General features: G+C 39.5%; 1 protein-coding gene across 1 annotated transcript; it reads left to right on the top strand.

The window, feature by feature from the left end:
- Positions 1–4,048: 4,048 nt before the first annotated feature.
- LOC110957696 (calcium-binding protein P-like) lies at positions 4,049–8,780 on the top strand. Its single transcript, XM_022203871.2, is given in 4 exon segments — positions 4,049–4,194; positions 4,578–4,722; positions 4,725–4,980; positions 4,983–8,780. Coding segments are annotated over 3 exon segments (1,425 nt in total). The 5' UTR covers positions 4,049–4,194; positions 4,578–4,581; the 3' UTR covers positions 6,011–8,780.
- Positions 8,781–13,568: the final 4,788 nt, after the last annotated feature.

The following is a 13,568-nucleotide window of genomic DNA, read 5'->3' as shown; positions in this document are numbered from 1 at the left end:
TATTTTGACAAATAACACAGCAAAGCTACTACAGTGATATAAAAAAAGCTCTTTACTGACCAGACAGCTATATACTGGCTCATCAGAACAAATAAACACTTTAAGGGAGACATAAAACCTCTTTTGCCTCAGAAAACTCCGATCAATAGACATCTGCAGTAAGATGCTGCAGATGTCTTATTAGTCTGTGGTGTCAAGTGTTCTGTTTTAGGCTGCAGTCTGCTGGGGAGGAAGTACATAACACAAGGATACAAGGCATCTGAACAAACTGGTTAAAAATCCTGGCTCTGCGGTCGGAATAAAATTTAATTCATTGGAGGATGAGGTGTAGAGACGTGCACTGAGCAAGGTGGAGGCCATTCTGAGAAACATGGATCATTCATTTCACATCTCCCTCAATGAGCAACGTTACATCGGTGGTGGACAGCTCCGATCACTGTGCTGCAGGACAGAAAGATTTAGAAAATCTTTCATACCATCAGGAATTGGATGATTAAATTTTCCTTTGGGGATAAATAAAGTTCTTGTATTGTATTTTATTGCATTGTATTATAAACACCAATATCTAGAATAGCAACAAAGTCCACAAAGCAGCATAGTTTCTCTGCCGAATGATAAATAACAATATTTAACAAATCAAAAATATAGCTAAATACCCAACATAAGTCAAATAAATATAGAAATATTGAAATTAAATAAACCTTGCACTGGCAAAAAAGAATATAGTACAATTTAAAAAACATAATGTTGAACATAATGTTGTACATACAAAGATTAGATCTTAAATACTTCAGCAAGCGCTAAACTAAAGTGGTCTGTAAGACTACTGACTTTTTCTTGGGGTGCACAAAAAAAACAAAAAACCTTTTGCATTTTTTTGACTAAATGTTTCACAATAGAAACGATTCTACATGCTTTGTATTATTGTGACATGCAACTATATATGGTTCAGAAAAATATTACTAGTTCTACTTCTGCACTGTAAAATATTTTTTCATGAGTGCTTTGATATGGGGCCTGTCATGATGTCTTCAGGTTTTTTTGTCTTTATTTTTTCTAACCCATAATCACCGTATTTGATCTTTTTGTCTATTACTGATGATTCGGAATCAACGACTTGATGAGAAAATAGAGTGAAAACTTCAGGCTTTTAGTTTTAATTGTTCCTAAGATTTTGCCATTGGAAGTGTCTCCAGCGTCCACAGGGATTTTTAACACTTCACTGGAGACATGCCAGCCTGCTTCAAGACCTCCATCATATAATCCTTTGTCTGAAAAATAAAACACACTGGCCTGAATGTTTACTGACCCCTTGTGCTAACCTCTGTAGTGATGAAGCCATATTAGTGCTACGTGTTGTCCCACCAGAAATCCATCACCGACCCAAGGCTGTCAACATGACTCTCAGCTGCATCCTCTACTATCTGCACTCTGCAGGAACCTACACCAGGATCCTGTTTGTGGATTTCTGCTCTAACACAATCATTCCAACTGTTCTGCAGTACAAGCTTTCCCAGTTCCACGACTCCACCTGCAGGTCACTGAGTTTCTGTCTGACAGGAGGCAGCAGGTGAAGCTGGAGAAGAATATTTGTTACATCTAGACCAGTGGTTCTCAACCCTGTTCCTCAGGACCCCATGTCCTGCATGTTTTAGACGCTTCCCTGCTCCAACACACCTGATTCAAATGATCAGCTCGTCATCAAGCCTCTGCAGAAGCGATGACGAGCTGATCATTTGAATCAGGTGTGTTGGAGCAGGGAAGCATCTAAAACATGCAGGACATGGGGTCCTGAGGAACAGGGTTGAGAACCACTGATCTAGACTATCAGCTCTGGTTCACCATAAGGATGCGTCCTTTCACCTTTGCTCCCAGCAGCTGCTCCTCCAGTCACCAGTCTGTCAAACTCCTGAAGTTCTCAGATGGCATCACCATCACTGGGCTCATCTTGGTTGTGGAGGAGTCTGAGTTTGACCATCTGGTGAAACAGATGGTGCAGGCAGAAGGACCCAGCCTTACCGACACTCATCACCCTATGTGACTTCAAGTGAGCCCTCCTGCTTTCTGGGCACCATTATCACCTACCACTTCATCAAGAAGGCTTAGCAGAGGATGTACTTTCTGACAGTGATGCTACACCTTTATACCTCCATCACTGAGTCCATCTTCACCTTCTCCACCAACGTCCTGTGCTGCCGCTGTTACCATCGAAGACAAGACCAGACGGCAGCCTATCATCACATCAGCCAAAGAGATGATTGGTTGTAATCTCCTGACCTTCAAGGACTTGTACTCCTCCAGGAACCCAAAGCATGCTGGGAAGATTGTGGCCCACCCTTCACACCTTGAACACAAACGGTTTGAGCCCCATCAAAACCAGAACCTTATGCTACAGGAACAGCCTTTGTCCAACAGTAGTGGGCCTCTTCAACTAGTTGCACTGCCTCTGAACATTACATTAATATACAGCTCTTAAATAGGGGCATTGTTGTCCTTTCGCACATTCCCAGTTGTTTACATTGCATTAAAGTGATTAATTTGCACATACCTGCACACTGGAAGTATTTCTATTAGTTTATATGACTTATAATCCCTTGATTAGACTTGCTTCCTATTTGTTGCATAACACTTACTTTCTACTGACCTGCAACACTTTTTAAATCTACATGTTAGACTGTTATAACAAGTCAAGTCAAATTCTTTGTATGTGGAAAAATCCTGTCAATAAAAACTGTTTCTGAACCTATTCTGATTCAAATATAGCCTCAAATTTGCAAAAAAAAAAAAAAAAAAGGTGCTGAAAGTGGGTCAACAGGTAAGTAAAATAAATAAAATCTCAAAGTATTTGTTATATCTGTCCAAAAAAAAGTCACAGATACCATTTTAAATGTCCAGAATTTATGATATAAAACCTCACATAAATCAGAGATGGTTAAAAAGAGGGCCCTTCCCTGATGATTTGAATGGGATGAACCATTATTCATCAAGTCCAAACTTAAAATCCTGCCCTCTCACCACCCACTGTTTCCAAAGTGAGCCCATCAGAATGAGCAGCTACCCTTACCATGTTTATTTACTTTCAAGATCTGCTTCTGCTTGCTCTAAAATGTTTCAGCCATGAAAAAAACACACCAAATGTTCTGCTGTTGGCTGCAAGAATGAACACACTTCATGCACTCCTTGCATATGAGGAAATGAGCACACAGTGGGTTAATTTTATTTTTGATGGCAATGTCACAACAGAAACTGGAAAATCCTAATGTTAATATCATAATTTGAAATAATTTGGAGAAGTATATGATAATTTTCATCAGGCCAACATACTTTATGATAACTTGATTTAACTTCAGCCTGTTAATTGTATTATTCATCTCATTTCATGAATGTGTCTGACCTTTAATATGCTGGCGGTCTTCAGGGACCTGATTAATTCCTGGTCTATTTATTGTCTTTTTATCTGTATCAGTATCTACATTTTAATCTGACATCAATTTGAAGTTGTTAACTTAAATTTTTTGATTAGATGAATTAAAAAAAGTGGGACAAAAGCTGCTCCTGTTCAGTTGGTGGCAGTAATGCAGCAACGTTGATTTTAAACCACCATTAAATTCAAGAAGAACAATATGGAGGCCTTAGATGTGCACTTGTTTTATATACGGGGACGTAACGGACGTCGTCGGATCGAGCAACCGTTCACACCAGACAGCCTCCACATAGCAACACCAGACCAAATTAATCCCCAAGAATGATGTGATATTACCCTAAAAATGTGCCAGTTGTTAGAGAAAATAAAATGTTTTTGCTCCGTATTAAAGTTACGTATGAAACGCTGCATCACGGAGATGCTATGAGGGCAAGACATGAGCGGGGATAAGTTAGCTGTTGTTGTTCGTGGTGATAGGCTACAAAATTTATATTTTAATAATAAGCGTAACATTTCTAAAAACATATAACACTTTTCTTTTTAGATTGTGAGCATGACATGTCAAAGCAAAGAGGTCCCTCCCCGCTGTATCCCACAAAGGTACTTCCAGTGAATCAAATCGAGCGCACCATTTTCCCAACGAATCCATCCCGAGCCAGAGCCCGTTACTGCGGAGCGGAGAGAGAGAGAGATAGAGAGAGAGAGGGAGGACAACAAACGCATTTAAACCGATTTACCGTCCAAGCGCTCAGACAAGCCATCCATTACTGGTAAGAATCAGCCGCCAATTTGTTCATATTTAGCGATGGTGATGAGAAAACAAGGCCACATGTGTTATTTTCAGGCTGTATTTGCTGTGTTTATATAAGCGGATCATAATGATGCAGTGATAACAGGTTCACAGCGGGTGTTGTTTTGCCGAATGGGGAGATAATATAGAGAGGACATCTTTTAAATTTATCTAGGACAAGGCCGTTGGATAGGACTTTTGTTGCAGCATAAATCATAAATGCATGCTCAGATCATTGAGGCATTGTTAAGTGTAAAGGTAACACTAGGCCATCCTGTTAGAACACACTGGAAAAAAGAAAGAGGAAAGCAATATGTGTTTATGTAATTGTAAATCATTATCTTGACACACTTTTCTCTTTAGGGCCATGATGGGGAGGTTGTGTGAGTTGCTGCTTGTGTCCCTTCTTATAACATGTCTCCTGAACACTGAGGTAACGTGGGCTAAAAAGGTGGTAGTTTCGGTGGCGGCAGGAAAACCTCCAGCAACAGAGGAACACAGTCAAAGCCGTCCAGCTCCCAGCCGGGAAACTACCCCCGACAGCCGCAGAGCCCCAATCGAAACCCCAATCCATATCCGGCTGGTGGAAGTTACCCCTACCCGGGAACAGGCACTAATCAAGGAGGATATCCCCGACAGAACCAACCAAATTACCCAGGAGCCGGTAGTAACCCAAACCAGTATCCTGGTAGAGCCAATCCCGGAGGGTATCCAAACCAGAACCCAGCTGCTGGAGGGTATCCAAACCAGAACCCAGCTGCTGGGGGTATCCTAATCAATATCCTGGGAGAGGGAATTATCCAAATCAAAATCCACCTGCTGGAGGCTATCCAGCAGGTGGCTACCCCAACCAGAACCCCGCCAGAGGTGGAGGTTATCCCAACCAGTACCCCGCTGCAGGAGGTTATCCTAACCAATATCCAGCGGGTGGCTACCCAGCAAGGAGTCCAGGCGGCTACCCGAACCAGTATCCAGGAGCAGGTGGTTACCCAGTCAGAACAGGAAACACAGGACAGGGTTGGGGTGTACCTGGAGGGAATCCAGGTGGTTACCCCGGTGGTTACCCCGGTGGTTACCCTGGTGGTTACCCCGGTGGAGCAGTTGGTGGCTACCCCAACTGGAACCCAGGCAATAAGATCCTCAGTCCCCGCTTTGGCGGAGGAGGCTATGGATATGGTGGTTATGGGATGGGAGGGTCTCCTTTCTCTCACTCTGTGCAGCAAATGGGATACCAGCCCAAGTCCACAGGGTTTGCCAAAAAAGCCATGATGGCAGCAGGTGTTGGCGCGTTGGCTGGAATGGCGGTTGGATACGGACTGGGGCGCTTCCCTCGACCGCACTTCAATTTCCGCAACCCTGAAGAAGAGTACTACTACAACAACTACATGTACCGTCGCTATGGCACCCAGTCGACGGATCAGAAGGACTATGGCCGTGATTACGTCTACAAGCCTCCCCCACGGGCACAGACCTATGAAGACTTCATGGCTGAGTGCATGAACAGGACGGACCTTCTGAAAGATAAGGGCAGCAGCTCTTCCACTCCCAAGAGCGGAGCCAATGAGGGGGATGATGACACTGTGAGCATAGAGGAGATCGGATACCCAGCCCTGATTGACCAAGTGAAGTCCCGCCGCTGCGTTGAGGAGTACATGGTCCGCTCTGAGAAATATCTGCAGGAACGAACAGCTGAGCAACAAATGGATCCAAGAAACAGCAGCCCTCTGAGCTACGGAGTGATTCAGTTATTCACTTCCTTCCTCATGCTGTTGTCCAGCATGCTCCTGCTGCAGTGAGGAAGAAAACAGGCCTCCATTTACCACACCCCAAATGGCTTTTTATTGTCTCCATTATAGCTGCACGTCCACAGTCTGCTAATGTATATTATCTCTGTAAGGCAAACTATAGCTGTATACTTTCAGTCTGCAGAAAATTAGCAAAAGGTAAGAAAACGTTGGCATGTAGACACGGTGGTACTAACTAAAGGAGTCTGTTTAAAATGTCACAACTGGACCATCAGTTTTTGTTGTTCTTCTAACTATTTTTATCTTAAACTAATTTTGCACTCCTGTTAATTTGCACTTTTTAATTCCAGATGATCGAGCACTGAGCACATAGAAAACAGATTCAGGGTAATGATGATGACGATGATGTCATTTAGGATACAAAACTGGAGATAATTAGCCGTTCTTTGAAAAGGACCACTCACAGGGAAGTTTAGTCCACAGTGCTGCTTGCCAGCCCTTTCCCAATGTTATAATGGATCTGTTATATTATGAGGAGCCATCTGTAGAGAATGAATGGCTTTAATGTCTGGCTCTGAATTGTTTTGTAATGGCCAAGACAAGTTCACTTAGTGCTCATTGAGGACACTGGGCACAATTTGATGTAAACAGTTGCCCATAATATGGTTTGCATATTGCAGGATGATGATAAAAGAGTCTTAAGTCACACTTCCTTGATTTTTCCAAAGGTTTTAAATATCTTTTTATTGTTATTTTTTTTTAAAAATTGAAAGGGCAACATTCTAAGAGGCTGGTTCATAGAGGAAACAAAATGAACTAAAAATCTTTTTCTCAGTACATAGATTCAGTTTTTTCAGCATTTGACTGCTTGAGATTCTAAAGGGTTCCTCCATTCCTGTAGAAAAACATGAGTGCTTCTATAGATATATTTAGTATCCAAGGTTTTCCAAAGTCATGACTTTAGAAATCATTGAATTCCAGATTGAAATAATTGGAAAGTCAGCTCAAATTAGCTTCTTTATTTGTACAAGAGATAATAATTTCCAAGCAGCTATAAAAGTTTGTTTACTGGCACCTGTTGATGTATTTCTGTACTGATGTTTTTGTCCTCCAGATTATATGAATGTTTAGTATTTACAGTCAGTTTTACATTTGGGAGAATTTGGTGACATTCCTGTTTTATGCTTCTTCTAAATATATGATTAGTTGAGCCGTATAAAACCAAGATGTTCTTAACCATGTAAATTTGTCCATGTTCAGACTAAATAACTGGTATTGTATTAGGTACTTGTGCTCTCTATGATACAGAAAGATCTTCACTAACACATGAGAGTCATTTGTACATTCCATTGACTTTTGTATACACATTATGTCTGAGTTGTAATCAGTCGAGGAAACCTTTATCCTAAATCTTCCACCTTTTAAGAGATTGCTGATTCTATTTGTGTCCAATCCTTGCCATTATTGAACCGAACTGGGCAATGGAACTGAGTTTTTTTCCTTCGATACGCCACAATAAACACTAATGAAGAATAGCTCTACTTCTTCTCAGATATATGGTTCTTGCACATTATTCACAGCTCTGTGTGAAATCCTGGACTGCATGTAATATCCCCTGACAGAAGGGAGACATCTGTCAATGTTGGTCCTTAGAAGAGCAGCAAATGCTGCCATTAGTGGTGTTGCTGTCTTGCCAGCAGCTGTTGAGAACAATAGGTAGTTGAAGATACTGACTGATGCTTTTAATCAGTGCAGTTGTTTGTGCAGATGAGGTTCGTGACAATTCACCACTTTACTGCTCAATTCTCAAATCCGAACTCTTGTTTTTTCTCCGTGTTTTTGAGTCATAGTCGCCCCTTAATGTCTTATGTGTCATCAGTTGGACAACACTAGCAGTGGCACTGGAAACAAAGGCTGAATAATGCCCAGTTACAGTGGAAAGGACTGAGTGTGGTCCTTTACTCTTGTACTTAAATGACCCTCATGTTTCCAGGCACGCTCTCAGTTTCCAGAGACACAAGTTTTTCTCGAGCTAGTTAGTACACGTCTTCTTATAATCATCTGCATCTGCCAAAAGAACAATGAGAAAGTCAGATATGGTCGGGTCTGTAAATACCTCGGTTTGTTTTTCCTTAAACTGGCTGTCATGGTGCATGTCTCTGGTAATTACAACACTAGTCTTGATTTAAGAGTCTGAACTCTCAGCAGGTTTTTTTTTTTTTTTGGCTGCTGTGTCACATTAATGGATACTTTATTTGCTTCTACTATTCCAGCTGGGATTATTTTAAAAATATATATATATTTTTAGTTTTTTCTTTCCCTCTAAGTTCTGTAAAGCATTCTGCATTTTGAAATTTAAATTCAGCTTGCAGGCTGTCAATAAAGCCATTTTAAAGGGATTCCAAGCTAAAAAAGCACCCTTGTATGCATCCTTTCACATGTATACTGTTACTATCCAGCCAATCTTTAACATTTCTCCTTCATTCTCTCCATTTGATTAGTTTTTGTGCTCCACTCCACATCCTCTCCTGATCATTTTTATTGATTCTGGCAACATGGTTTAATTTGATTTAGCATTACAGATTAATTTTCTCATCCTGTCCAGCTGTAGAATATCTGTAAAGTGCACTTACTTCCCTTCAGGACTGGATATTCTGTACTTGTGTTGTCGAGCTCACATTGCCAGTGTAGATGTCTGAGTGAATCTCAAATCTCTCACCCTGTAAATACTTTGTGTTACTCATCAGATAATATGACTAACATGGTTTTAATATGGTTTCTCATGAATGTCTATGTGTCAAATAAAATAATTTGAAAATGGCTTTTCTGTGTAAACTGTACACTTGTCCCATATTCTTGTGTATGATCTTCTTGGATGTTAAATTAGTGACATGAAAGTGCAGCTAACACTTTTTTTCAACTTTACATTAATGGCAGTTCATGGCAGACAACACTTTTCAGGCACATTTGCTCTGATTTTTTTTTTAAATCAAGATTTTTTTTCTACCTTTAGACCATATTTAGAGCTTTCTGTCTCTAACAGCTATGCACAAAACAGTCTGAAGTAGTTCATTGAGTAAAACAAGACCCAAACTAGCTGCATAGATGAGTTGATTGACAGAAAATTAAAGCTGAATTGATTAAATTACCAAACAAAAATCCTAAATAATTTCATAGTTGTATCTAAAACCACTAATCTTAATAGTATGCTGTCATATTTTTGGGTTTGGGAATAATTATCAGGCAATACAAAACCTTCACTGAATTCACTTTGTTGTATTTTTCACAGTTGTATGATGTTTTATTCATGGAACAACTAATAAATGATGACAATATCATGACCTGCATCTTATTTAAGATTTAAAGTCATGTAATATATATGTTCTTCTTCATTTACTTTTTATAGGCTTAAAAGTAGCTAAAGTTGTACAAGAATCATCCACTAAAATAACATAAAACCCAACCTCAGACTCCTAAACAGAAGCCCCAGTCCTGCAATCATACTGAAACAAAACTCATCATCTCGTATTAATCAATAAACACCAGGATGGATCGCTTGTTCAGAGGCACTTTAATTTGATTCAGTTGCTTCTCGTTAATTAGATGCTGGGTTAAATGCCTCTTATCCAGCCAGCGGTAAGGAAAGACATCACAAATCCAAGTGTGAGAAAGACGTTAGCGGCGGGAGCAGGAGCAGCTCCATTAACGAAGGATCTCCACAGAGACTGGTTGTGGTATCTCTGGCTTTCCTGGTAGTAAATGTGTTGATCCTGCTCAGTCTTGCGGCTGTAATGACTCCCAGATCCGTGCTTCGGCTTTCCGAGGAACCCCAGGCCGTAGCCGGTGCCGGTGCCTCCCAGCATTCCGGCTGCTGCGGCTCCGGCCCACTTCAGGCCATGCTTGGAGAGGCCTTTGCTCTGGGAGGGAGACTCCTTGTTGCCATCGCCTTTACCCCGGCCCCTGAAGACCCCTCCTCGCTTACCGTAGGCGTACTGAGCACCGGGGCACAGAGCCGCCACCAGCAACGCCCAAACCCACAGCGAGAGAAGCTTCTGCTGCATCACTGGAGAGCTGCAAAAACACAAAAGAGGAACCTGAAAAGCGGTCATTTCTGCTACTCAATGTAAAATTTTATTTCTGTAGAACCTTTAAGCCTGGTGTCGTCCTGCGGGTCAAACTGACCCGTTTTTAAAGTTTGAAAATATGGAAAAAATAAAAATAAATTTTCACAGTGAAACTTCTAATGTTTACATTTTCAACTTTTCTGGGAAATTTCTGAACATTTTTTAGTGGAAAAAAAATGTTAAAAATTTAAGAACAATCACAAAAAAAAATCAACCAAAATCAGCGCTGGATTTTGGTTGATTTTTTTGTGATTGTTCTTAAAAGAAACTATTAGAAGTTTTACTGATATATATGTATTCATTTTAGATATTTTTAGGATTTTTTTTGGAAGATTTTTACTCATTTTTTAAAAATATTTGCAAGACTTTTCTTGCCACATTTGAGAGATTTTTTAAAATATAACTTTTAAGGGAAACTTTGAAGGAATTATTGGAATTTTCTTCCTGAAAGTTTTGCAATTTTTCAGACACTTGAGGATTTTTTTTGTTGGACTTTTGGATTTTTTTTCAGAAAAGGAAGCAATATTTTTTGGTGCTCGTAATTGAGGACAACACAGGAGGATTAAGAAGAACATTCACAAAGTGCTTTGACAGGTAGAACATAAAAAATTACAAAAATGTACAGAATAGATAGCTGATTAAAAGGTGGTTAAAAGGACAACATCACACAAGGGGGTTAAGAGAGAAACTGAAGAGAAAATTAAAGAAATAAATTAAGATCAGGAGGTTAGAAAGAGGGACTACAAGCGGTGAACATTTTAAAAGGAATAAAAAGGCAGAGAGTGATAAAAGCACTTTGAATCACCTCGTTGTTGAAATGTGCTATATAAATAAATTTGCCTTGCCTTGCCAAAACAGAACTTTGCTTGAAGGTGAGTCTATAAAAGTGGGTTTTAAGAAGTGGTTTAAAAGAAGTTACTGATTTGGCGAGCCTTATCTCCTCAGGCAAGTTGTTCCAAAGTCGAGGGGTCGTGATGGAAAAGGCTTGGTCAGCCTTGGATTTAAACCTCAACTTCAGAACGATCAGGAGGGACCCACCTGAGGATCTAAGGCTGGGACATATGCATTTAACATGTCTAAAATACAGCCAGGAGCAAGTCCTTGGCAAGCTTTTAAAGTGATCAGTAAAATCATAAAATCAATTCTAAAATGGACGGCAAACTCCTGTTCATTTTACTTTTGCAAGCTATATCCATTAATTCCAGACAGGGGAGTTTGTAAAGCCTTTTGGCAGCCACTCAAACTGTGCTTTGGATTTTCAGCACAACAATAGTCACATGATCACCAGAACAAACAGCAGACATCTGGAATGATCCACATGCTCCGTCAACACTGGGATCAGCCGCGGGTGTTTATGCAATGCAGGTTCCTTTCTTTCTTTCACTATCCTTTGTTCCAGCTCTGATTACCAGTGTTTATTTCAACAGGTTGTGACACCAGTGGTCTAATATGAAAAGCTGTATGTACATCACTGCAATGCATTTAAAAAAAAAAAAAAAAGCAGCTGAATCAATATATAATTGAGGGATTTTTGAAGTCCGTGGGATATATCTTGCATACATATTTGTTAAAAGTAAAAAATGTAATGTTTTTTATGTTCATTATGATCATGTCTTTACAAATTCCACAATTATTTATTATGGAAACAATTACTTATTAATGAAAAATGAATGGATATCATTAAAATGTCAACTAAATAACCGTCCCAATTTCATAACAACCACCGTCTAGTTACCTAAACAATAATAAAATGAGCTCATTCAAACATTGTTCGAATTGCGTTCTTTCTATTAATTTGAGATAATCATGACAGATATTTCTTTTTTGGCAATATATCAAATTTTATATGGAAAATAAATTATATCTGTGTCCCAGAAATCACTTTCAACTAAGTTCCTCATTACAAAAACACCTCTGAAGGAAGTGTGTTCATTCCAGATCACATGACCTGCTCCACATGATGTCATTTCCTCCTAAAGAAAAGACTGGAAGACTCCAAGACTTTCTGAGTTATTTAACATAAAGTAGTGTATGAGTCAAGTGTGGATTTATGGCATGTCAACAGGTTTACTACAACATCTCTATAAATAACTTACAATTTCAATTTTACTCAAATGTATATATAATATTCAGAAGAATCTTTGTGTAAAAATGCCATGTGGTGTTTGGTTGTAGGCGGCCATGTTGATTTTAGGCCTGAAAACAGCGAAAATGTGAACTATGATACAAAAAGTCTCACAATTATATATTGACATAGCTTGAGACAGAAAATCTTAATCAGACAAGTTGTAGAATTTATATTACGGCACGAAGAATCTCGCAATGAATAGGAAAAGAGTGTTCAAAGCATTTATTTACCTTTGTGATGAGTCACGCAGAGAGTTTGTGGAGTGGCAGTCCTTTTTTTTCAAACCACAACACTCAGACTGCAGAGCAGCAGCATGTTGTTTTCATGATCACTTCCATACTATCATCAGGTCAACATAGCCAGCACAGCTCCTCCCCAACACCAGACCTGCTCTGCTATTGGTTCTAGATCAATAATACACAGCAGGTTCAATGTGTTCTGCTGATGGAGGGATTTCACATACAGTTTTCTCCCATTATTCTGCAAGAGGAAAAGCTGCAAACACTGTTACATATTACAACCTGCATGGACTTATTATATCACACGTCTGCAGCAGCTTACACCTGAACACACACCTCATTTTAATTAGCAAACTTTCCTTGTCTTTACTCAAAGGCCAAGAAAGAGTTTTTATCATATCTCATCTAACAAAACTTCGAAATAATCATTCACAAACTTATATTTTCTTACATTTTCCTTCCTTTATGACATTGAAAACTGACTCTTTTCCAGATCAGCCTCTATGGTTTTAGCAGTTTTAGCGTCACCCCAATCCAGGATTCTCTCCGCTGGCATCCTGTTTATTTTAGAATTGATTTTAAGTTTTACTGGTCCCTTTGTAATATTTCTGCACTGTGTAGCAGAAATATTGTCTCCATGTGAACCAGTTTGCCACCATTGAGCCTCAAATGTGGCTGTTCTGGATGCTCCAAGGTCTTTGCACTGGTCAGTTTTGACATTTTGGCCAATTTTGCTTCCATACAGCGTGCTTATTCAGACTAGTGGAAAGAATACATTCAAACTGAACTACATAATTGGGCATTTGCATCTGCAGATTTTATATAGAGAGGATGTGGTACATAACTTTAAAGGCACTTTCTCAATGTATTTATTTTTCTCACATTCTGAGCCAGAAATCTCCATTTCAGTGGCTCTATGCAAAATGTTCCACTTTTTTATTCCTCCAGGGTGTAAAACAGTGGTGTGTTCAAATACTATCCATAACTACAATATTTTATTCCTAAAAACTTGGAAAAAAACGACTTATTCTGGCTATTGACAGTACTTAAAAGAGATATCCAGAATCCTGTCTGTTAAAACCACTGACTCTAATATTCCAACAGAATAAAATCATGAT

The sequence above is a fragment of the Acanthochromis polyacanthus genome, chromosome 18, assembly GCF_021347895.1.
Source record: "Acanthochromis polyacanthus isolate Apoly-LR-REF ecotype Palm Island chromosome 18, KAUST_Apoly_ChrSc, whole genome shotgun sequence".
Taxonomy (NCBI): Eukaryota; Metazoa; Chordata; class Actinopteri; family Pomacentridae; genus Acanthochromis; species Acanthochromis polyacanthus.
The sequence above is the reverse complement of the archived record's forward strand: the minus strand, read 5'-3'. Positions and strand labels throughout refer to the sequence as shown.